This window comes from Penicillium digitatum, chromosome 3 (assembly GCF_016767815.1).
Source record: "Penicillium digitatum chromosome 3, complete sequence".
NCBI classification, from domain to species: Eukaryota; Fungi; Ascomycota; class Eurotiomycetes; order Eurotiales; family Aspergillaceae; genus Penicillium; species Penicillium digitatum.
In genome coordinates this window covers 179,295-203,444 of record NC_089386.1, presented here as the reverse complement: position 1 = coordinate 203,444, position 24,150 = coordinate 179,295, and the positions used below count along the sequence as shown (strand labels likewise).

Here is a 24,150-nt window from a genome sequence, read left to right as displayed (position 1 = left end):
CGACTACCAAAGCGAGTCCCGGTATGGGAAATCAATGCTAGGTCGAACGCTGTTGGCAAAAATTCCATCACCCTTGAAAAAGAGTGCGTTGTAGCCAGGTCGGATTGTTGGAATTGAGAATATCGAACATTGCAGGGACAGCGTATTCAACCCTCGGTGATCCACCATTTGAATCCTTGCAAGGATGCACTAGTGGCACCCGCCTATCTAGGGCGTACTCACACATTTATTGGATCAACGTCGATGAAAAAAAAATCATTGAGTCCACCCCTACCGTACCAAATAAAGGGGTCGTTGTTTCCCGTAGTCTTCAGAGTTTTCTAGTAGTGCTTTCAATCATTGATTCGAAATTTTACCCCTCTGCTATCTTCTATAATCGTCATTAGCCAATAACACTATATAGCGGGATAATTGCTGTGATAGTTTCTAAGGCAGCCCCCTCGACACCGTGATCCGACATGAACATGACAAATCTGCTGTCAAGCTCCCCCATTGACTGGAGATGATCGAGTAAGCGGCCAACATTGTCGAAAATTTTGATTGACCAGAGAACCAATATAGGATGAGGTTAAGATTCAAGGAAAGTCTACAAAACATCAACCCAAAGTGACAGTAACCTACAATGTTCGAACTCGGTATGGAGCTGAATTCCACAAAAAAAGCTCGCAAATTGGTCGATGTCTGTTGTACTATTTTACATTGCTCTCATATTTCCGATGGGAGGTCGGTCCAAACACCATTCCACTCCCATCGCCAGCACACTTCGAATTTACATTCTAGTACCTGGTTCCACTCTCGGTACCGCCATGGCACGAGCTCCTGTGACTTACCAGTATTTTTTGACTTTTTTGGCTTTCTTGGCTGTTTCGCGGGGTGGGGCGGAGCACGGGAGATCCACGTGTCTCATTTACCCGTCTTTGTCAAAGACCCCTTTTAGCCTGACAGAAATTCTCAGCATTATAGTGTAGCTTTTCTTAGGGTTTCAATCATAAATGATAAGGTGTTCAGTTGGCGGTCCGATACGAATCAACTGGATTTGATCTGGAAAACCGAATGTTAAAGTACCGCTCTGACTTCGAAAGGTGTTATTGAAAGTGTTATTGTCATAGTGTGGATGGTTGACACACACCTGTCAGGGCTTAGGGCTTTTGGCGGGGACTATATCTACCCCGCACAACATGGCTCAACACCCCAACCACGTGAGCTGTAGAGTTCAAGGCTCAAATAGGTATACATGCTGTGCATACACATGGGAATTCATCCCTTCAGAGTTTTATTTACCAAAATGGGATCATCCAATCAAAGATACAAAGCCTGCCCGTAGGTGGATAGCCCCGGGAAACACCGATGACATGGTTCGGACATACCGTGTGCTGAATTTGCACATTTTTCTGCAAGGTACTCCCCAGTCTATTCCTATTGGTCGCCCAAGACATTTTTGCCACCGATTCTGGGTGCCTGCTATTTCAGGCCAAATGCCGGAATTTTCCGGAGGTTCTGTGAAGGTTGCTCACAGGTAACACCCCCAGTATATTCCAAAATGATGGCTTAGGGATGTGATTTGCTGAGCATCGACCGTGTGAAGATCAATATTTGAAATAGGTAGATACCATTCTTCGGTCTGTTTGTGGCTGCTCCAATGAGACAGCCACTAACACACCGTGTTCCACATTGTTCAACTGGTCACCCTCCCTCCTAGAATCTTCTAATAAAATTACCAAACAATCTTATATTGCTCTCTTGCATTCATGGTCTCTACGCATTGCCTGAGGAGTCTTCAGTGGTCTAGGTCTTCTTCAAAGCGAGAAGGATTGTTGTCATTCTGCCCCCAAAATACTTGGAGGCCTCATATATAGTCTGTATATACATTTATAATACCATAATTACACGCGTGCTGATATGCAGATTCACATAAATTTCAAAAACATTCAGTTGGAGCCACTCGTAGTGGCAGATGCAAGTCTAGACCGAGCACGCAGTGCAGGGCCATACTTGAACAAAACAAATGGAATCAACGTCAAGACTGTCGCGACCAATGCCAGCAACAATCCAGCGTACTGACTACCCATGTTGTGGAAGAATTGGGACGCAAACAGAGGTGACACGGCACCAAGGGTGTTTCGCATGAAACCCTGACCGGCAATGGCAGAGGAAGAGTGTTCTCCGTAGCAATCGGCCGTGTAACTGTAGCAGGACTCGAAGATGAAGTAGATACCGAGGGTGATGAGGGTCAGTCCAACGACGGGACCCATCCAGTGGATGCCCTTGTACTGGGTAAAACTGTAGATGAACAAGCCGACGGGCAACCAGACGGCTCCGCAAAGGGCACCGTACAACCGAGCTTCTGGTGCGACGGGAATGTTCGGGTCGGAGGAGAGGGACTTGTATTTGCGAATTTGGAAGAAGTTAAGACCGAAGCCGAGTGTAGTTCCGAGGCAGAGTGCGATGTAGGGAAGACCTGCCACTCCCTCGCCCCAGCCGCGCTTTTCCTGGAAGGTGATCGGGATCACAGAAAGGAAGAGGAAGGCCAGGAACCAGGCGAAACTGATCCAGAGACCGAAGGCGAAGACGACGGGCTCGGTGAAAAGCATCTTCACGGCCTTGACAGAGGAGTTGTGCAACATTTGCTTGATTCCAGGGGCTTCAAGGTCGTTGCTGGTCACGAACCGCTCATCGCCGGTAGCACCGCGAATGACCTTCGCACGCTTGGCAAGGCAGACACTGCCGCGAGTCTCAGGGAGGCAAAGGGTGATGACGATACCAAGGGGAATGTTGGCCAACCCTTGGATACCCTCGAGCCAGCGCCAGCCGAGAGCCTGATCAATGAAGCCGGCGTAGATGGGAGCACCGACTGTACCGAGGATGGCGATGAAGGCGAAGCAAGCCATGGGGATGGCACGGTGCTCTGGTGTGTACATATCTCCAAAAGTACCGCCGACAAGAATTGTGCCAACACAACCAAACAGACCGAGCAGGGCACGGCAGACAAGGATGGTGGCAATGTTCTTGCCTAGGGCGAGACCAATGAACATAAGACAGAAGCAGACGTAGGCACCGATGTAGATGACTCGTCGACCAGCCAGCTCACAGAACGGAGCCAGGAAAAGGGGGGCAATTGCACAAGTGAAGTTGAAGGTGAATAGACCAAGCTTTCCGATCAACTCCGTTGTTCCGAGATCCTTTGCCATGCGTCCAATTCCAGAACTGTATGCTGTTGTTGCGAGACCGATGAAAAGTGTCATGAGGCAAAGCTGGGTACTGATGAAGGCCTTGCGGCCAGAACTCCAATTGAAGGGGTTCTCCTTGTCCCCATCCACAAACTCAAGCACGATTAATTCTTGGCCATTGTGATGTACAGGCTTTGTGGCTGTGAGGGGAAGATCGACGTCGATCTCTTGCAACAGGCTGCTATCGTAGTGCTGGGTCTGCTCTTCTGAAAGTTCGTTCCGGTATTTTCCTCCAACGATAAGACCTTTCGTCGTGTGTGTCTCGTGAGTTGGAGCAGTGTCAAGGGAGAGAACATTCTCGTTATGGGAAGCCGATACAGGCTGAGAATTCTTGGAGGGTTTCATGTTGTTCATTGTATGGAGGGTGAATGGAAGGAAACGTGTCCAGGAGGGAATAGACGGGGTTGGGTCCTCTCTATTATATTTAAGACTTCGTGCTCAAAAGTCGCCCGATGTGCGTCATGCTCCGGACTCCAGAATTTTCTGAGAACCGGGGCTGCGGGATTATACGGAGGGGTGGGGAAGGGTGATTCTGGGTAATGTGATCGATTATGCTGGAAGCACAAAGCCCGAGGAAGAATCTGGTGATCAATGAATGACTTGGAATTCCAAGTAAGTGGATACAACGAAAACTACGTGGAACCCCTCGTGTCTAAGACCTTTCCTCTTCCTAGGTTGCAGACACGAACTGTTAAGATCACTGGAAGAAAGCTTGCACCAACAAATTTTTCTCCAATTCTCCCTTGTGTTGTCTGTATCCTATTCGTCTTTGTTAATTCTGTTCTTCAACATCAGGTGGTACGATTTGACCACGTTTAGATTCCTACAACAACACGCGACGCCGAGACCATGGAATTCGTGTTTCGGACAGGTGCCGGTTTAAATTTTTCACATATCGCCGACGAGTGTCCGAACAACCTCCCGAGCCGAATTGATGTGATTGGCCAGCTGTCCCACATCTCCAAGTTAGGGTCGGCATGCCGTATTTAATTCGGATGAAGTTCCCGAGTGGAGGAGTGTGGAGGAGCAACGCGTGGGAGTTCAGCAAAGACCCATTCAGTGTCAATTCACAAATTGGGAAATGATATCAGACACCTTTACCTCGCCATTCAACTTTTCAGTGAAGTTCTAACTGTTCACTTTTTCAAAATTAAGCTTCGGAGTGACCCACTCGGGACCTGTTCCTCTTCCCAAGATATTTCCCGGTGAGTCCGATTGCAGTAGATTGCCCGAGATTTGCCACCAAATCGATGCCGAGACTATGATTGGCTGGGTTATCCTCGGCTATCCACATCCATTTCTTCGACCATGTCCAATAAAAGCCTGTGCCTGGATGTCCTGACCGTCCCCAATGGGTTCATATCCCACCTCTTTTCGAAATTTGTGAGCCCGCTTATCTTTTTCCCCTTAGATTTAGATGTGTGCCATGGGGAGACGAAAATGTTTCTGCAATAAACTTCATATTGTCTCCACTGACTTAGTTGTCAACCGGCTGATCCGGCCATAGTGTCGGGGCGCGCTCTGTCTCACGTCATGATACGTATTTTGCACTAGACGAGTAACCTTTGTGCACTGTTTTTTACCATAGTCCCCTGTTACTCGTTCCATCTTGGCATAAATCAGAGGAGTAAACCGGCTACAGCGTTCTATCACCGAGGCAATTACCTTTTCACCTCCGCATTGATGTGTTGTAGGCATTGCAGCGAGGATCTATTTTCCCTTTCCGTTTAAAACCCTGTCTTCCGTCATGGAGCAAGTAGTGTGAAAGGCCTTCTCAACGATTGTATTTATTGTAGCTTCAAATTTCCTGGGGTTCAAGACGTGCTGTAACTCCAGACGAGCTAAACTACTTCGATACATCTCTGTGCAACATAAGGGTCGCACGACGAGTCAAGGGGGGAATAGAACCACGTTTTCGGCGTCGTTCCGAGCACATATAGATTGTAGAATCAATTATTGGCGACCTGTTTGAACTGGATTAGGAGTACGGAGTAGCACTTTAAAATCTAGACAGTGGCATAGAGACAGGATGATGGAGGGAGTGGATAAAGCACATACAACAGGGATTAGCCCACCTCCACGGTGGATCTGCTAGCGTCAAGGTTTTTGTCCGTCTTTAATGCATGTTATTACAACATCATACAAACTATTAAAATACCGTGATCTATGAAATGATCCTTATTTGACTACCAAGCCCAGATACATCAAACTAGGTGGTGTTTAGTAAGATGCTAATCTTTGGAGAGATGGGTCGGGGAGACTTTAACAAGTTGAATGCACAAAGCTGCGATTCATCAGGAAGTGGCCAACACCATGTTGTCGTGCATCGTTGAAAACTAGGTATTGAAATTCTCGGAAAATCTACGGACCGCCAGTTGATGGATCCTCAAACGCGTTTGAGATTAGTCAGATTATCCAGTGAAATGTCGGTCCGAGTTATCTTAGAGTTGTGCATGTTCATTGATCGTACCATCCCTTGCTGTACACCTGGATTTTTGTCAGAAAGTAACATGATTATCATTTTGACCGCTTCAAAGTGGGTGGGCTAATCCAACAACTTTGGTACAACTGTCTATACCCGTGGGATCCACTCACTTTTTCCTGTGGCGCAGGGATCTGCCTGATTGTCCCTAAATCAATTTTCGTCTCTAGTATCGAACCTGCATTTGGTATTGTGTCGAAGTTGCCAAATTCCTCGAATTCGTCTTCTAGTTATTACAGTTGCCTGGATTTGCTAATTCATTGAATTCTAGTCAGATTACAGGCCATTTTATGCTCGGGGGGCCCTGCTATCTGTTAAATTAAGGGTTTAGATCCCTTTTGTTTAAAATTCGAGGTTTTTTTGGAATCTGTATAAAATACTGAATTATATTCTACGCTATTTCTGAGCTAAAAAAATCTAGGTGGAGGTGGGTGAGTCCCACAAGCATGCTCCATAGATTGTTGTACGGAGTAGTTTTTTGTGTCGATCAGGGGACTACAACATACTCTGTACGGAGTAGACCTAGAGATGTTGCCGAAAGGCCGGTATGGTTGGAGTCAAATGACCTGCAAAACGTTACACAATGCGTGATAACGCCGACTACGTGATTCAACGCTCGGTGGGGTGAGGCAACGGGCGGTCGTTCATTGACCGCGTCGATCGAATAATTCTGCAGCCGTTTTGGAGGAAGACATGAATTGATTGAAAAATTACTAGACTTTTCAGCCGTTGTAGTGCAGATGTTGTCTGTCGCCTTGGCATCCACAACGAGGTTCATGTTGCCACTTGTTTGTGTTGCATCACAACTGCTTCCCGATTCAGTGGCGTACCAGCTACGGGCGCGATCAATTTTCAAGTCATGTACTCCATTCTCGATTGTCTGACCCTCTATCACTTCGACTTGGATCTTCTCTCTCATGTCACGATATCCATCGTGAAGAAAAGGTCGGTGGCCATGGACGGTCACATAGGGAGGTGGAGTGCTCTGAGCAAGGAATTCGCGGTGATGTGCTGATAGTTGCTGCCCGGGCCCGTGACATATATTACAGATTTTCAGCAGCCAGACAGAATTTGGGAAAGTAGGATGTTGTAGAATAACCTGACGGCACATTGATTCAATGAATCCAGGCAAGTAGGAGTCAAAAAATGTTTCGATTGATCTACACTGAATGTTTATGTTGTAGATGGGTTTACCTTTAAATGAGTGGATCAGGTGCCAATAATTTGAGGCGCCTTTCACGGCCGATGCAGAATTTGATTCGCGTAGAATTCCTTATTTTGTTTATTAGAGATGCTGACATATTCTCTGGGATGAAACATCTGCATAATTCGATGCATCATCCTACCATTCTCAGACATAGAAGCGCCCTTGGTGAAGAATGCCGACGAGTCTTTCAGAGCCACACGTGTTTCATCAAATCCGTAAGTGGCAGCGGGTTCCAGCTTGTCACTGTAATTTAGGACAATACAAATCTGTGATCAGTGGTGTTGGGGCTCCGTCTGCATTGATGGTTCCACCAATATATCACCTGCAGCGTCGAGTTAGCTTCAAACGGGCAAAATCCACGGTCCTCGGCAACCAAGTACCAGAACAAGCCCACGCAATGGCGCGTGCGGAATCTATGGGAGAATTTCCTCTGGCTGCTGTGGACATGTGTGAAGTGAGTTTTATATTCCATATGGAGTAGAATGGTTCAAGTTTTTTTCGAACTAACGGGGCAATCAGTTCTAATTATAATTTGGCAGTCAGCGGCAGTTCGACAGCAAGTTCCATAATTATCCGATCGTTGCTTCTAGCTGTTAAGAATTGAAAAGCCAGATCTCTCACTATCGAGGAGTGCTTCGGTCACTTTCATTGAATTACCGTCCATAGATGGTAATGCCCCCAAAATGACAGTTTCAAGTATACCAACTCCAAGTTTACCACCCACAGCTTGGAGTTCCAAAACTGGCCAGGAGCTGGTGACAGACTGCGAACCATTGCCACAGAGAATTATAGTATGTGTGTGGAGTGCTTCTTAGCCAAGGTCACAGCATATGAATATTTAATCTGAATTTTGGTTTTGTTAACATGTTCGTGGATATTGTGTTGAAGTGCGTATCTTTCAACCAATCAGCATGTTAGCTCAGGGGAAGAGCGCCGGGCTCATAACCCGGAGGACCCTGGATCGAAACCAGGACATGCTATCTATTTCTTTTTTGTCACTTTTGAATTTTGATGTCTTCAAATGTTCCTCTCATATATAAAACACAGTTCAATGGTTCTTAGAGTTTCAAATTGTCCTAAAAGACGAATTAATTGAAGTTTCTGCATTTTCATCGCCTTGGGTGAACCAGAAAGCGCAACCATCGTTTTGATCACCTTGCAAATAGCTCAGGGGCGGCAACTTGTCCGGTCTGTGTGGGTTGCCCAAGGACATCATGACTTCATTGACTTTCGGATATAGCCACTTGCAAGGTTCTTTTAATCAACTCGAAGCCCTATTTCGTCTCGTTCCTTCCCCGTTGCATCATACTGATGTAAGTTTAACCCATGGGGGTTGAGCTTATGCTGTAGAGCCGTATAAATATATCACCAACCATCCCCCAGTGGATCGTCATAGTCAAGCTCTTGAGATCAATTTGGGTTCCTACTCCCCCCCCTCAAAGATGGCACAAACTAGTTCCCAACACCACCTTCACGGGTAAGGCATTCATCCGACCTCAACCACCCCCCCCCCCCATTCCACTCACATTCTCAAGTGTCGGCAACTGGATGCCAGCAGACCACAACGCCCACAAAGAATGGTTAGGAGGAATAATCCAACAAGTCGAAGACGATTCTGAGAAACCCCTTCACCCAGTCCTGGAGGAATTTAAAGAACTCATCGAATCCAATACACGCATCTACATGCTCCTGAGTTCAATGTTCAAGGAAGTCCCACGGAACAAGCGATACGGCCACGACCCAACAGGCAATCCCGAAATTCGCGATTATTCCCACTTCCTGCATGTCATCAACCACCTCCTCACTACTGCCCCTTCCTGGACCGACAAGGCACACCGTGTTGGGCTCGTCGGTTTACCTATTAATGCCGTCCTAGATTGGCCGATGGGTACACCTAGTGGGTATGCGGCTTTCCTAGATCCCGAGATCAATGCGATGATCAAGAAGATCTTGAACGTGTGGGCCGAGTTCCTGCGATCGCCCAAATCTGCTGACGTGTTGAACGAGACTGCCCACGGATGGTTTGGTAAAACTGGTCATCGGGATCTCACAGCTGTTGCAAAGATTGGTCATCTGGCCGAGACAGATTTGCGATTTCACGATCTGTTCGAGTGTGACCCATCTGCGCCAAATCATGGATTCAAGTCGTGGGATGACTTCTTCACCCGCACCTTGAAAGACGGGATACGTCCCGTGGAGGAACCGGAGGATGGAAAGGTTATCGCGAACGCGTGTGAGGCGAAACCGTATCGGCTCGCGCGCCATGTTCATGCCCGTGACAAGTTCTGGATCAAGAGTCAGCCATACTCTGTGCTTGATATGCTGGGTCATGATGCGTTTGCGCCGCTGTTTGTGGGCGGCACTATTTACCAGGCATTTCTTAGTGCCTTGAGCTATCACCGTTGGCATTCACCTGTTAGTGGGAAGGTTGTCAAGGCGTATGTTGTTGACGGTACTTACTATTCGGAACCGCTGTTTGAGGGGGTTGGGAACCCGGAGATCGAGCAGAAAGATGTTGATATGGCCGGTCAGGTTACTTCGCAGGGATATATTACGTCAACGGCCACGCGGGCACTGATTTTCATTGAAGCCGATGAGCCAGGCATTGGTTTAGTGGCATTTGTTGGAGTTGGCATGGCCGAAGTTTCGACCTGTGATATTACTGTCAAAGAAGGGGATAGACTGAAGAAAGGAGACGAACTTGGTATGTTCCATTTTGGTGGTTCGACACATTGTCTTCTTTTCCGGAAGGGGGTCTATGTGTCTGGGTTCCCAGAGCCCGGGATGGCAGAGAACAAGCCTGTCCGAAGCAAACTGGCGGTTGTGTCATGAGGAACGAAATGTACATTCTTGAATCGCCGATCTTGAGAATATCAATGTAAGCTTTTGGAAATTTTCCAAAAGTCTTTTGTATTCAGGTCACACGTCTTTCTTCACAATGTGTGGTGGCATATATTCATGGCATCCGGTGCATACGATTGATCCCGAGCTAGTCCTCAAATGATGGCTTTGAAAATGCTTAGACAACCTATTCCAGGACCGATCGCGTGTCGGTTCTCTTTGATTTTCGATGAATACACAATCCTGAGACACGTTTTCCCATCCGAATCTCATTTAAAAAGTACTCTCTTGGTTGACTCTTAACGAAAAGTGTGGTATGGTTGACTCCTACAAAAAGGGCCATTGATGAAGAACAGACACGACCTGTTCTCCCTAGACGGAGAATAAAATTATGTAGTGCTCCGTATGTTGTAGATACGCAAGATGTGTGTATTTCTGGGGTGGCCCACTCGCTTGTGAATTATGACAACGTATAGAACGTCCTATGGAGATGCATAAATAAACTCTTAAATCTCCAACTAAAATGACAAAATCCGCGGTCCGTGTGTTTTTCCGGGGTTTCATCCTCCGTTTTCAAAGTATTGTAACATGGGGTTCGGTAAATTACGTCACCTAGTGGTCTAAGTTGAGCGCAGGATGATATGCCATTAACCCCGTTAGGACAGAAACGTCTGTTTGTCATTGCAGCGGCATCTACTCCATATCTTAGGCCCTAATATTCGTTAGGGACCACACTGGTACTTCGAAAGACCACGTGATCAGTCACGATCATCGTCGCTCTTACCATTCCGACCATCTTGGGGAATTTTTCAAATAGTCAACTTATCTGGTCACTCACGACGAGTTCCCCAGTGCGAAAAAGTAGAGGAAAATGGCAGCACACCATGTTCCGTTCCATTCGCCCTGATATCTGCTGGGCAAATCCCCGCGATCTTGTCTTGGGTAGAAGAAGTTGCAAGGAGCGTGCCCAAACCCCCGCCTAAGACTGAAACTCTAGAGGGGCAACTTTTCAACTCCAGCATTTCAGCACAAACACAAAAGGTCGGTGTCTGATGCCGAGAATTCGATATCGCAATCGGATCTTACCAAGAGACACCACCGAACTGCTTCCGAAACAGCATCAACGGTTTCCGTCTGTCTACCTGACGATATCATCTCTCTAGCCCCATCAAGTTCCACAGCTAGTCGGGGTGAGCGATCATGTTCATCAAGCCCATCACGCGTGAAAGCTGAATTAGCGGTCGCTGAATTAGCGGTCGCTACCGGGTTGTCTACATACACGAATCTGCTGATCCGAAAAGCCTCGCTGCGAGCCAATTACTAGCCGCTTTCACTCAAGATTTTGAGTTTGCTGCTAATGCCGATGTGGGTCAGAAAATCTCGGATGCCTCATGCCAATGTGTCACCGAACTACGCAGTGAAGGTTCTTGGGTGATTAAGGTAGCACTGTCGCCAGTGGAGGGCGCTGTTGCAGAACTGCCGTTAGAATGTTGGAGCATGTATGTTCCACGAAGACAACGTATTCCCCTACTTTGTACTTAATTCCCGCAGCCAAAAAGAGTCGGTTGACCCCCAGTACCAACCTCGCTATACAGCCCGAGATTCATATCACCGCAAAATTGATTTGGTTGTCGGGCTTCCCGTGAACGCTTGGGAAATTCAATATGAAAAGGCAGGGCTCCATCCTCCCGTGAAATCTTTTAGCCATACGACCCATCCACACACTGGGAAACGTGTTCTAGGCCCTGGTATTGAGGTTAAAGCTGCGGATAGGAATTCGGTAGAAGCGTAGGTCTAGCTTAGGGTATGGATGACAGGACGCTGATGTGGGCTTTTACACAGCGTAGGAGTTTACAAGACCTACCTCCACTTATTGGTTGTACTGCTGTTGGAGAGGACTGGAAATTCTACATAGCAGTCGGAGCTGAAGAGTCTGGTACCTTAAAAGAAGTAGTAAGTGTATGTTCTTGTTACTTGGTCATTATGGCTAAATCCTTCTCCTGCAGCGTCTTTGGGGTCCTATATCTGACCTAGATGGCCACATCACAAGTGTAAAACATATCACGTCTCTTTTGAGAACCCTTCGTCGAGTCATGGAGTACACAATCGGGCACTACAAGGATGGGATTTTCGAAGCCATGACCTCTAGGTAAAGGTTAGTAACTGCAAAATCGATTGTACTTTCACTTTTGTACCAGCAACGAAACTTCACTTGAATCCCTACCGCTTCAACGTGCTTCATAGCTGGTCAAGGCCGAGGAAGACGACTGTGACTAAATCCGGAACCTCCGTGAAGTATAACGCAACTAAGCGCGGGTCCACCCCCAAATTCTAGAAAGGTATCTAAATTATCCATCAAACTCAGCCCTTTCATAAAATTTTCTTGAGATGAGGCCCAAGTCGGTCTTGCTCGCAATTTCTCTCCTCAGCTAGGACTTGGCCAAGGGGCGCCACCCCCATGTTGCACTCCGTGGCGTCCTTCGTAGTTCTGCACTACAACCTTGGCCCTCAGAGGAATGGCACATCAGCCGTTTTAGCACCTATTCCCTCAAGCCATGCTGGTGCACAGCAAAATACACTACCATCGGCGAGAAGCTTTTTCCTGGTCTTAGAGGCAAAACGGCAGTCAAACTGAAACCAATTGTGAGCTGGACTACCTCCTATATACAAAAAGCTAGGAGCCGATAGTGACCTGTGGTTGTCGACCGAACAGGACGCTTACAAGAATGGCTTTGCTCTTTCGACCTCCCATCGCAAGGTTAAACAGAAACAATGTAGAGAGAGGTTATCAGCCTTCTGTACCTAAAACCCCGTCCTTCAAAACCATTCTCGATCAAGTAACGAGGGAAACAACAAAGCTGAGCGTGATATACAATGAGCATAACATAACCAGATATCGAGAGGTGCGATCCTTCCGCTTCCTCGGCGAGCTCTTTGCTAGTCCCCCCCAGTCGATTACGTGCGCTTTGCTCCACCGCAAGCTTGCACAGGTCTGAAAATCATCGATGCGACTAGCATGGGAGATTTGTGTATCCAATCTCCTTCCGTCCTTAGCGTTGTGCCCATCGGTGAAACGTCCAAGGACTGCCTCCCGATGATATGCAGAACATCGCGCTTCGCCCCGTAGCTGTTTATCTGTCCGGAGGTGCATTCACGAAAGGCACTGCGGCTGTGATAGATTAGAACGGGGGAAAACTTTCCAACCGCCGTGACGTGATCGTCGCCACATGAAACTATCGGCTCAGAGCATTGGGATTCCCTCGCGCTCTTTGCTCAAAATCAATTGCCCCAGAAATAGGACAGACATCAAATCGCTCCATTGGACAACTTTATGCCGATAGAGATAAGATTGCGCAACTATTACAGCTAACTTTCATCACTCCTGGAGATTGGTCATCATGCGATGTACCCTGATCTATGTTCGCGATGTAGTCTCAACCATCACGGGATCTACACGTTGTGCCATGAGGTTTACTTTGTGTGCTATGGTTTATTTTGAGCTTGAAATTTAATGTTCATTGCAAGTGGGAGTGTCATTAGTGAGAAAGATGTAAAATTGATCAGCAGAAACAATCACCAAATTTCAAGGGCTCCCAAAAACGAGAGTGGAATACTAGATCTGTCGTGATAGAGATGAGATGCCAAACGCAAGGGTTGGAGACATGATGAAACATAGGGGGTAGAGCCAAAAGAAGGTAGATGCTCATATGCTCTAAAAGATGAGAAAACATGGCAAAGAGATTCGTTCAATGTGTCAACGTGTATCAGTCGTTGGAATTATTCGTAAATTGGGACTCTCCGCGAGGGGAAGTATTCATCATCCTCAGGCACAGTCGCTGGGGTATATCGCTTTGAAGCCGAGGTTCGAGGGCTCGCCCATCCGGTCGTGTGGGGGTGGAATCCGGCACTGCTGTATGATCGCTGCCGCTCAGACCCGCTTACTCCACTACTCGGTCGACTATTACCTGTGCTGCCACCACTGTAGCTTCCTCTTCTCTTGTCATCTGTGGCGTAAGAAGATCCTAGATGTCTCGGTACCGCTCTTGGTGGTGGTGGAGGAGGAGTTGGTGACCGGTAGGATGGTGGATCTGGAGCAGCAGGGGCAGCAGCCGGGTCGCCAAATTTGAATTCGCGGAATTTGACACCTGCTGCGCATGGTCGAGATCGGTCTTTTGGATTTTCGGTTAGGTAATCTCTCGGATCCCTATTTCTCGGATGATCCCTTGGGTGCACCTTTGGCGAAGGCTCAGAATGAGATTTGCTAGATCGGGACGGATGGCTTTCGTGCCCGCGGCGCTGTCGGCTCGGACTTGTGGGCGAAAGATCTCGGAATGGTCGGCGGGTGTAGGCTTCGTGGGAGTGGCGTCTAGCACTACTATTGGAAGGTGGTGATAGATGACGTCGATCTTGGCACCTATTCGGGGTTGCACGACCCTTGCGGTGGCGTACAGACTCATCTGAAGACACATCAGAGACAGAAGGGACCTCACCTGTCCCTGGGCTTAGTGGATGACTGTGCCGGCTCCCTTGGTCTCGTCCACTTGAACGTGCCGAACGCTCTCCCCATGGGGGAGGGGACGGAACTCTCGGGGTTGAAAAGCCCGGTCGACTTGCTCCAGGTCTACGTGTAGAAAATGCGGGGTATTCCCCACTGTAATTTCGGCGGTGATGGCGATGGTCGCTGGGCCGATCGGGCTCCACATGACTGCGACGCTTTGACGTCGCCCGACGTGGATGGGAGAAATAGTCATCTTCATCGGGCAAAGGATCCTTTCCACTAAAATGGTAATGAAATGTCCCAAAGTCTGGCGGCGAAGCATGCTTCGTGTGTCTTTTTAAATAGTCACGCTCCAATCGCCGACTCACTCCTTCATGCCATTCCAGCATCTCTGGGTCGGGCTCAGAAGGAAACGCGTCTCGAGGAATAGTCTTTGGAAAGATTTCCCCATTGACATCTGCAATATTCCAAAGATTGACCGCATTTTGTAAGTACACCGAGTGTTCATCTGGGCCCATCAACAGTTGAATCGTCTGCCATCGCACGAAGCCATTCGGTAGCAGTGAGGGAATCGATGGGGGCTCGTAGGGATTGACTGAGGGCTGAAGGCTGTGGAAACAACCTAGTGACTGGTAGATAAATGACAGAGCTTGTCCCTTGGTCTCAAGGAATAAAGGGTCGTAGTTGCCGCCGACTTTGCGGTAAAAGGTAGCAATTCTCTCGGGTGTGATATCGGTGGTGATGTTGGTATCAAAGGTACACTTTGGATAAGTTAGTATGGTTTCCATTTCAGAGGGTCTAGAGCATACCATCAACTGGGCGATCCCCAAACATAGCTGTTCGAGCAGTGGGGCTGGGCTCTTGTCTGAATTGATCAATGTACCCCAGTGAATATCCGCAGAAGCCATGAATGTGGGGTATAATGTATTGAGAAGTGCATGCAAGATGCATCGAAGCATCTCATCTCACGGGATTTGAGGTTGGGCGCATGTGAAGAGAGAGGTGACAGTAGCGAAGAGAGTGAAGAGAGCGGTCAGGCACACATGGGACCCACTGCGGGGAAACCAAAGAACTGCGAACTATGAAAGTTGATCTGATATAGATCAGATCGATAGATGAACAATGATAAGATTTAAGTTACAACAGGATGATTTTATGCCTCATATCTAGATAATTCAGACAAAAACAAGATACAAGTGACTTGATGTCATCCATACCCATTGTTGCATGACTGTGAAGCCTCAATATGGCGCTGTATAACCTAATCACCAATTACCTCTCAATCAAGGGGAACTTATCTAGGCAACAAATATCTGCTCGATGCCTATACTCGGCCGATAATGGCAGTGAAAAAGGTACTGTTTTGAATTCCTCTTCCAATGGTGCAATCATACCTCTGAGGCTGAATTACTCATGGCCAGTATAGAGTTGGAGAATACCACAGGTCAGGTCATTGACCGTGTGTATAGCCGAAAGTGATTCCCCGAGTCTTTCTTGCAGCGGGGGCAAAAGTTGCTCATTTCTCTCAAGGAGTGAGGCACATTTGAAGGCATGTCAATGTAGATGTCCGCGTCGAAAATTAGAATCGGCAAGCCTACCTTCAAGCCATTAATTCGGTTGAATACATATATCGCTCGCCATGGTCTAGTTCGATGCTCGCGCTGAACCGGGTCTGGGCACTTGCTTTGTGGGATACTGCGATTCAGACTCACAGTTAAGCCCAGACGCATAGCACTGCCGACTAGCAGAAATGCCGAATGACTTCGGTCTAAGAGAAAAAAAAAAAAACAGGGACTGTTATCGTTATTTCATGAGCTACAAGCAATGATGGCTAAATACCTTACCAAAAGTAAAAGGGGCTCATTATGTCCCAGGCTTGGTCGTTCCGGTAATATGGGTATATGGTCATCATCGTCATCGCATTGACGTAATAAGCCACGCCGAGGATGTTAAATTGAACGCTCGGGGTTGAGAGCGCTGAATATGCTTCTCCAAGCGCGGAGATAGTAAAGAATTCACATGCCTATACGAAATCAGCGAAGCTCGCATCGCGATAGGCCTCCTCGAGCTGGTCAATAATGGACTTCGTCTGATTTCTGACAGCTCCATCGATGCTCGGGATATTTGAGAAGTACTTCATACTTCAATATGCAGATGTGGCGTTGAGGAGATACAGGTTCTAGAAACCCCAAAGGAGGAAGATGAGGGTAGACAGCCACCATTCACATTAAGAGTAGTGGAACTAGCCAAAGAGAGACAGCATGTATTACACATTACCTGGTCATTGAGGACACCAGATACACTTAACCAACCACCACACCATTCCATCGAACATCCTTTTTGCTATTTATCTGTAACCCTAGTCAACCAGTATGCCTACCAAATCCCCCACATTCACGTTGCGCTCCCACCGATGCGCTGCAGAAAACCAAAAAGTCCGCAGCCAACTGATTAGCGCTATTTGTGAAGTTTAAAACCAGGTCGAAATTCACAGCACCACTCAGATTAAGCCCTCCTCCCACGAGGTTCTTGGCATTGATTGTCGATTACTTGAGCTAGATGATGTTGGAAACCATCTTGATCCCCCAAACTCTGATCCTTCCGCCCCGATTTTCTTTGAACCTCAAGGTGGTTCGTGGGTCCGCCCTTTAATTCCCAATACCGAACACGGAAGACGACTAAGGTCAATCACCAAAAGCTGGGAGAGCATTCGAGAAAATCCATTGGTTCAGGACCTTCAAGCCCAAGCATCGTATGTTCTTTCATGCTTGGAGTGGATGCTCTTCCAGTTCCCTCGACAGTACTACACCCCCGGTGATAGTAGAGTTCCGCCTAAGCTCTCGCAATTATTGAAATGGCTAGAATGGTAAGAGACCTATGGCCTCTACAATATAACACTGATACTAATGTACGCGTTTTCGTGGTGATATTGTGCGGTCCGTTTTTGCTAGAAGGTTCTACACAGCTATTTGGGGATCCATTCGATGGTCACCAGGCAATGTGCTTGTGCCAAGGACACTCCTTTGTCCGTCAGGAGTACCCCCGTACATTATGATTACCATTGTAATTGGAGAGGAGCCTAGCGAAGAGCTGTTCCGGGAAGAGGTTGTGACCCTCACCGCAGCGATGATCACTCGACTAGAAGGCGAGGCATTTCTAGACTGCATTACTTTTCCCGTGAGTATAGCCTTAATACACTTATATCCTCCATGCTAATATCAATCTATTATAACATAGGCCATGGCGATCACAATCTTCGGTCAGATGAAAGCCCGAGTGATTGAAGCGAATTTCAGTTACCAAGGTCTGAAGATCAAGAAGAGCCAGCTTTATGATTTCTCCATAAACGAAAATGCACACAAGAGTATGGCTATTCTGCTGGGATTCATGTGTGCCGACCTAGTCGGGGATCCTAGGTGCGATGGGGCAGAGCGGCCAAAGGCCAAATGCCTAATTTGATAGGGTGGGAGTGATCCGAAGTGAGAGCAATCTGAACGATTATGCAGCCTCAAGGTAAATCGAAAGACAAATGCTGTCGAGAAAAGGTAGGGTCCAAGTCTGCTATCATATCATCTAAAGAAGGAGTGTTCCATGTCGGTGAAATTGAAGTTAAAGGATCGACGAAAGACACCGGCGTCTCAAAATGTTCATTCAGACCTTGGAAAGGTTCCGGTGCATCATCTCGTTCCTCATAGCTGCTCATTCCGCAATCTTGGATCCAATTCAGTAATTATTCTTGACATACGCCGCAAAGAATGCTTCATACCAGAATTAACCTCAGAGCCCTGCCCAATGGAATCACAAAGCCTGTGAAATTGCCTCGTCAATTGTGCTCGTGACTTCGCGACAAATTCGACCGCTGTCGCTTCATTGGAACCAAGAACGTAATTCATTTCTTCTCTTGCTCTGTCACTATCCCAATCCAGACGACCTTCAATTGCCTGGCCTATGGCACTAGAGGCACTACACCAGCTGTCTTCAGTGAGGTCCTTTTTGGTCGAATTCCACTCGTGTGCTGTTCTTTTGGCCGTGTGAAACTGTGGCTCTGGCTGCTCCAAGACCCTGTCATAATTATTCGTACCATAACTCTCATTTTTCTCTTCGAGGTGTCTGGATAACCTGTTGTCCAGTCCGATCTGTGACAGACTGAGAAAGTTTGAGGAAAATGTCATTGGCCATCGGAGAATGTGCGGGAGACATATAACCAAATCACCCGGCTGTACCGCAATATCATGGGCTTTACCAAATACTTTATATCCATCCCCATATTTCATTCCTAGCGGGCTCTGCAACCATGAGTTGAATTTCCGATGGAACACTGGGACTAGTCGGATCTTTTGCGCAGTCTCACAGGTCGGCAATATGATAGTACTCTGGATGTCGCTTGTACCTTCTCCTTGCATTAGGGACTTAGTATGATCGATTGAAATACTGAGTCCTACATCGTCACATTGGGGAACAGTGCTTCGTTGGTACTGTGGTGGACGATAGATGAGTTTTCGATTTTGGTCCGGTCTGCATGCGGCTAGCACAGCATAATACGCCGGGTCACGTTGTACCACTTGAGATATCATCCTGTAGCATTGCTGGATGGCAACTCGATTGATAGCCGGGTTTGTATCTTCTTTAGTACCGCTTCTATCAAGGTATGTCTGGACCCGCTCAAACACACCAAGCTCTTCCATGTAGGAAAAAAACCCGGGGATATGGATATATCCATCCCTTTGCCAACGCCACCACGCATCCGCAGACCCAGTATAGCGACATAACAGCTCCGTATTTGAACAAAGGTTTGGGGTAGAGGTAGAAATATGGTCGCCTATCAGAAACGTCAAGTTAGCAGATTTATGGCACCGACTGAACATCTCATACATCAGTCAGTTGTACAGGAGAAACTGGCCGTACTCATGGAAAGGTAGGAACCCTGGGAGCAGCAGAAAGCCTCCAATTTTTGAATAATATCCGCTCTACTTCTATCAAGTGGGCCTTCTGTGGGAATTAAGCGGGCCAAACGCATCAGATGCTCGGAGCAAAAGCTACCCCATGATATTTTGTATGCCCAGATCACCAATGCCAGTAGAAGCTTCGTATCGAATCTCGCTTGGGGGGTAGTGATTAGTGCGATCAGTGGCAAGCATACAGGAATACATCCGCACCACTGCCATTCATTTGAATCTTTGTGGAGTTGTAGCCTTTGTGTCGGTGAGACTCCCGACGGTGACTGGCTTTGCGATGGTGTATCGTGAAGGGAAGAAAGTGTCGATTGGTTGGTAGAAGGCGAACAGTCAGACTCGGTGGCATGATCGGTACCTGTGTTTTGAGCTGAGCTTGAGGAGATTCGGGGTGATCTTGCTTGAAACATTGTTAGCTGTATTCTTAGGGGGTCCAACTAGAGTCTTTCACAACTTACATCCCCGTTTTGCTAAGCGTGTCTGTGGTATCCCTAAGCTTTCCAGTGCCCGTTGAACGTCACTTGCCACGAGTCGATTTCTAGTGCGTCCGCGTTCTGGTCTGTTCTTCATGCTTTTTTCAAGCAGCAAGAGTGACTCTGAATGATTTCTGTGCTTGCTCAAACATGCTGTCAGTGAGAGCAAGTGTTTGCTCCAAGCTAAGGGGCGAGTTTCAATCGGAAGAGCTTCGTCGAATGGAACTCTCCAGTAGCGAAAGATTGTTTGGATACTTGATCTTTTCGCTAGCTCCGATTTCTTATGTCGCTGCACGATCGGTCGTACAGTTTCCGTGTATCCAATGGCCTTCCGGTAGTCGCTGAGGCTCTCGTACCTCGTAGACCAAAGGTCTTTCTGACAGATCCAGTGCCAAGCGGCACTGATGGATGAAGCAACACGCTCATCAATTTCGGAAGTTTTGGTCAACAAGTCGGTCAACACATCCAAGTGTTGGTGCTCGGGCTTCCCATGCAATAGAGTCGCGATAAACTCTTCAGAGGAGCATTCCATATCACTCGAGAGACTTTGCACCACATGATCCATGTTGAAATATTGACTTCGATCTTTATAGGACTTGATAATTGAAGTTTAAAACCTTTCATCTGTCCCTCTTGCCATTCTTTGAAGACATTGTGTCACTTTATATACCTATCCCTTAACTTGAATTTGAGGTATTATCTTTCTAAACTACTATGATTGGGCTATCTAGATGCAGGACACTTCTTTGAGTTGCTACACACGTCATGTAGTGGTGAACGGCGGTCGCCGGCTACAAGAAAGTGCTATTGATAGTACATCCGGAACTGTGATGACATGTGATTACCTCTAGATCGAGGGGGTTGAAAGGTAGCACCGGAGATAAGCTAAGAGATGGTAATACCTAGTTGTAGTTTTTAACAGCCTAAATATCTCGGCACGGGAGACCCGAAATCTTGCATGTTCTAGACGAGTCGAGAGAACGGCATTGCGGGAGGACAAGTTTGTTGACTAAACTGTTTTAGACCTACCCTGACTCAATCCTTGTAATGGAAATAGATGTCAGATCAGTCGAGGCCATAGATTTATAGATTATTCCCCAATGAGCAAGGCCCTGGCCCCGTCATTCCTACTGGATTTGAGTCTAGATGCTTCCATCCTACTGACATGAATTCCATTTTCTATTCTATGCTACTCTTTTTAGTTGGAAGCGTCTGTGATGGAGTGCATTTTGATACATGATAACTTGGTGTTAGAAGAAGAAGAAGAAGAAGAAGAAGAAGAAGAAGAAGAAGAAGAAGAAAAACGAAGCGTTAACTCCTTTGAACTGCTATCTTCCGCCCCTCCATCCTTTTGTTCTTCGACAAATAGATGCCGCCTAAGAGCTAAAAAGATGAATTCTTTTTTGAAAACCTTAAGAGGGACCAATCAGAAGCATGTATTAGCCTATGTCGAAGTGATTGAATTCTACGCAACACCTTGTTACGCCACGTTTATTCCACGTATTTCCCTTGGCGGGGATCCCTATGATAATTCCGAGCTTCCTGCCTTTAAAAAATCATATGCCACCCGGACGCAGTCTTGTGTGTTTCGCCAAGGAGTTGACCCAATGATGGTGGATTGGTCTATATGCCACTGCACACAGAACGGGAAAGCTATTTACCTATACGGAGTATCTGCATCGGGTCTAGTCTCCAAGGCTATACAACTTCGTTATTCAATTTACAAGTTCCTTGTCTGTTCATAAACGAACTGTAGGCAGTATCTTCTAGCTCATCTGCATGTGTAGAGGTTAGGTAGAGAGAGCTTTCTGAATATTAAAGAATATACAACTTATGCTGACAGAAAGGTCGAGCATCAGATCATATCAAATCTCGGGTGAAGACCTTTTAGCTGCACTAAACAGTACTTTTCTTCTAGCTTGACTCGGCAATTGCTTTGCCGCCTCTTCTTTTAGACACATAGACCGGGCTTGCTTTTATTTATATTTATTTATATTTGGCAAACGTACGGAGCAAACACAATCCAGAAACTTATACCACAACGAATAGACATTTTATGAATTGAGGCCTCAATCGGCCCTTGAAGCCCTTTTTGAATACCTAAGTACTTTTGATATGCAAGTACCCTCAAACCTTGCAAAAGTGATCCAATACCGTTCAAGATTGTCGTCCCCGGGGAGCTTTCCATTCACAGCCTTTCACATAACCAATGCGCTAATCACCAAATCCAGCAAAAACACGTCCAAAAAAAATTCACATTATGGTCACTAGAAGTGGTGTAGATAATCTACATCATCAACTCTACGCTGAGGTAACAAAATGGGAAGGCAAGAGGGTGGAAGAAAAATCAGGAAGCAACACATCCTATGCAAATCCTCTGAACAAAAAACTCGTATTCCTGCACCCTTGTACCAAGAAAAAACTGCTATAATGAATTGCTACCAGAGACTTAGGGTTCTCTTAAAGTGATAGAGATGATGTATAGGCTACAAAGGAAGATGTAGATGTAACTGGAAAATCTCTAAATGCGTGGAGAGAAAGAGAAACTATCTATAGGCACTTACTAGACTAAGTACTAGGAGCAAACGGGGAAGTCACAGAGCTTCTAACTAATACCCCTCATGACTAGTATATAGTCGTCCGATATAGTAAAAGTCCCTTCTTCTCTATTAAACCAAGTGTATAATATGAAATTTAAACCCCCTCATTTTTTTAAATAACCAAAACCATAATTTAAACCTATAGGTTACTTTGATAGGCCGTGTACAACTTCATAGTAGATCATCTAGATACCCTCTCTCAGGAACGAAATTCGACTGGAAGTCCTAAGAAGAAGGGGACTCCAATCTTCATTACATCGGCTGAGGCTTGCATGTTATTGCCTGCCCATAGACGAGATTCGCTCACTTTTGATTTGTATTTGGTCTCTCTGGGTTGTGCCCTTAAGAAAACTTCGTCCGTTGCGTACATGGAAAAGCTCTGGTAGACCGTCCATATCAGTGTCTATTCAAGTCAACATTTGTATTGCATGAAGAGATAACACAACAGCGATAGAGTGTTACAGATCATGGCCCATTTGTGATATGATTTTGTTCGGGCAATGCTGTCGAACATTCTGCGATGCAACGTCTAGAAATCACTCAGTTGGCCGAGCGAAACAGCTTCGGAAATTGATTTCAGATACAACCCCATATTCGAGTTCCACCACAAGGTCCTCTTCGTTTAAGATTGAACTTCAACCCTGTTGCAGCGAATCAAAGTCCACATTCCTAAACCCCTATCGACCACTCTCACTGCTTTAATCTCGGCGATCAACAATTCCATCGTTCACATTTTGAGTTTTCAACATTCCGTGATCGACATGCCATGCTTGAACTGCAATTCACCCCCAATAATAAACAGTACTAGCACTCCATTCCCACATCGGAGTTTCTATCTGCCTTGATTTCTTGGCCATCACCTAGCCTCGGGCATGTTTTACACGAATCAGCAACTGGCAGGCTGCCGATCCTGGTTTGATTGGTATTCTAGCCCTAGGGGAAGCATGTTCAGGTGTCAACAGTCAGAATTCCACACGCAAGACCTGATCCCTAAGGACTATCTATGGAGAGGATAAGTGCAGCTGATACCTCTAGCCCAACTACTTCCTGTTGACGATTTTCTACTGCTAGCCGGTGAATTGCTGTTCATTTTCAACCCCCTACTTCTATTGAACACATCTCCTTCATGAATTGGACATAAACTTGAATTTAGATCATACGATTCATTCCTGCATCATACATTGGTGATTGGCCTTTCCCCAGTTAGTCCCGCGGCTATCCCTAGTGACATCCAATTGACCATAAACACCACCACATCCACCTCCGCTCAATCACACAACGTACAATCATGGCTCTTGTGCGAGACCCATATTTCTGGAAACGGTTCTCAACTGCGGTCCACCAGGACGAAGAGTCCAGAGCAGTTGGCAAAGGAGTACACTCAAAACAAGATGAGTAAGACGCTTCCCATTTGCAAGGCTACGATATTTCTGGTGAACCTCAGCTCACCTCTCTAGGGTATCATGGCTTGACCGCGAACGACGAAAGAGCAAGCGTTCCATCATCTGGGGCTTCGTCATTTTCTGTGGCGTAGTGCTCATTATCATTGTCTGTGTGGTTCTATGGTGGCTTGCCAAGAACAACTGGCTCAAACCCCGGCCGGGTACCACTTGATAGCTTGTTTTGGCTAGTGGAAGGAGTTGATTTGAAAGTTTAGCGTTGATTTGGAGTTCGCATGGCATTGGAGATATACCCGCCACGCTTGCACACGGCATTTGGCAAATTTTATAGATGGTCTTTTTACGTAGAACCCAGTAGAGCAATTTAAAGCATCCCTCTATGTCTATCTCATGGAGATCGTCGATCTAAAAATCTCCCCTTTCACATGCTTCACTTGCCGTATCAGACACGGCGTATCTGAGGCTGTAGC

The 24,150-nt window shown here is 46.7% G+C and overlaps 7 protein-coding genes and 1 non-coding gene across 8 annotated transcripts; 5 read left to right on the top strand and 3 right to left on the bottom strand.

Annotated features, from left to right (window-relative positions):
• Window positions 1-1,928: 1,928 nt before the first annotated feature.
• On the bottom strand, window positions 1,929-3,581 carry Pdw03_7642 (Major facilitator superfamily domain, general substrate transporter; the record flags this gene model as incomplete). The annotated part of the gene is made up of 1 exon (XM_014677308.1): window positions 1,929-3,581. The coding sequence occupies one exon, from the start codon at window positions 3,579-3,581 to the stop codon at window positions 1,929-1,931; it is 1,653 nt and encodes a 550-aa protein (XP_014532794.1).
• A 4,243-nt stretch (window positions 3,582-7,824) lies between these two features.
• On the top strand, window positions 7,825-7,896 carry Pdw03_tRNA119. Its single transcript has one exon. It is a non-coding gene; the product is annotated as a tRNA-Met (tRNA).
• Window positions 7,897-8,358: 462 nt separating this feature from the next.
• Window positions 8,359-9,748, top strand: Pdw03_7641 (Phosphatidylserine decarboxylase family protein; the record flags this gene model as incomplete). Its single annotated transcript, XM_014677307.2, has 2 exons — window positions 8,359-8,393; window positions 8,452-9,748. 2 exons carry the CDS (start codon window positions 8,359-8,361, stop codon window positions 9,746-9,748), a joined length of 1,332 nt encoding a protein of 443 aa, XP_014532793.2.
• An 893-nt stretch (window positions 9,749-10,641) lies between these two features.
• Pdw03_7640 (putative integral membrane protein) lies at window positions 10,642-11,910 on the top strand (the record flags this gene model as incomplete). Its single annotated transcript, XM_066101725.1, has 6 exons — window positions 10,642-10,699; window positions 10,777-10,947; window positions 11,082-11,256; window positions 11,309-11,545; window positions 11,605-11,710; window positions 11,764-11,910. 6 exons carry the CDS (start codon window positions 10,642-10,644, stop codon window positions 11,908-11,910), a joined length of 894 nt encoding a protein of 297 aa, XP_065956808.1.
• Window positions 11,911-13,534: 1,624 nt separating this feature from the next.
• On the bottom strand, window positions 13,535-15,163 carry Pdw03_7639 (uncharacterized protein; the record flags this gene model as incomplete). The annotated part of the gene is made up of 2 exons (XM_066101724.1): window positions 13,535-15,016; window positions 15,065-15,163. 2 exons carry the CDS (start codon window positions 15,161-15,163, stop codon window positions 13,535-13,537), a joined length of 1,581 nt encoding a protein of 526 aa, XP_065956807.1.
• A 2,143-nt stretch (window positions 15,164-17,306) lies between these two features.
• On the top strand, window positions 17,307-17,714 carry Pdw03_7638 (RNA polymerase Rpb2, domain 7; the record flags this gene model as incomplete). Its single annotated transcript, XM_066101723.1, has 2 exons — window positions 17,307-17,432; window positions 17,493-17,714. The coding sequence occupies 2 exons, from the start codon at window positions 17,307-17,309 to the stop codon at window positions 17,712-17,714; spliced, it is 348 nt and encodes a 115-aa protein (XP_065956806.1).
• Window positions 17,715-17,763: 49 nt separating this feature from the next.
• On the bottom strand, window positions 17,764-20,245 carry Pdw03_7637 (uncharacterized protein; the record flags this gene model as incomplete). The annotated part of the gene is made up of 4 exons (XM_014677305.1): window positions 17,764-17,966; window positions 18,022-19,074; window positions 19,161-19,607; window positions 19,666-20,245. The coding sequence occupies 4 exons, from the start codon at window positions 20,243-20,245 to the stop codon at window positions 17,764-17,766; spliced, it is 2,283 nt and encodes a 760-aa protein (XP_014532791.1).
• A 3,323-nt stretch (window positions 20,246-23,568) lies between these two features.
• Window positions 23,569-23,894, top strand: Pdw03_7636 (amidase signature enzyme; the record flags this gene model as incomplete). The annotated part of the gene is made up of 2 exons (XM_014677304.1): window positions 23,569-23,675; window positions 23,738-23,894. The coding sequence occupies 2 exons, from the start codon at window positions 23,569-23,571 to the stop codon at window positions 23,892-23,894; spliced, it is 264 nt and encodes an 87-aa protein (XP_014532790.1).
• Window positions 23,895-24,150: the final 256 nt, after the last annotated feature.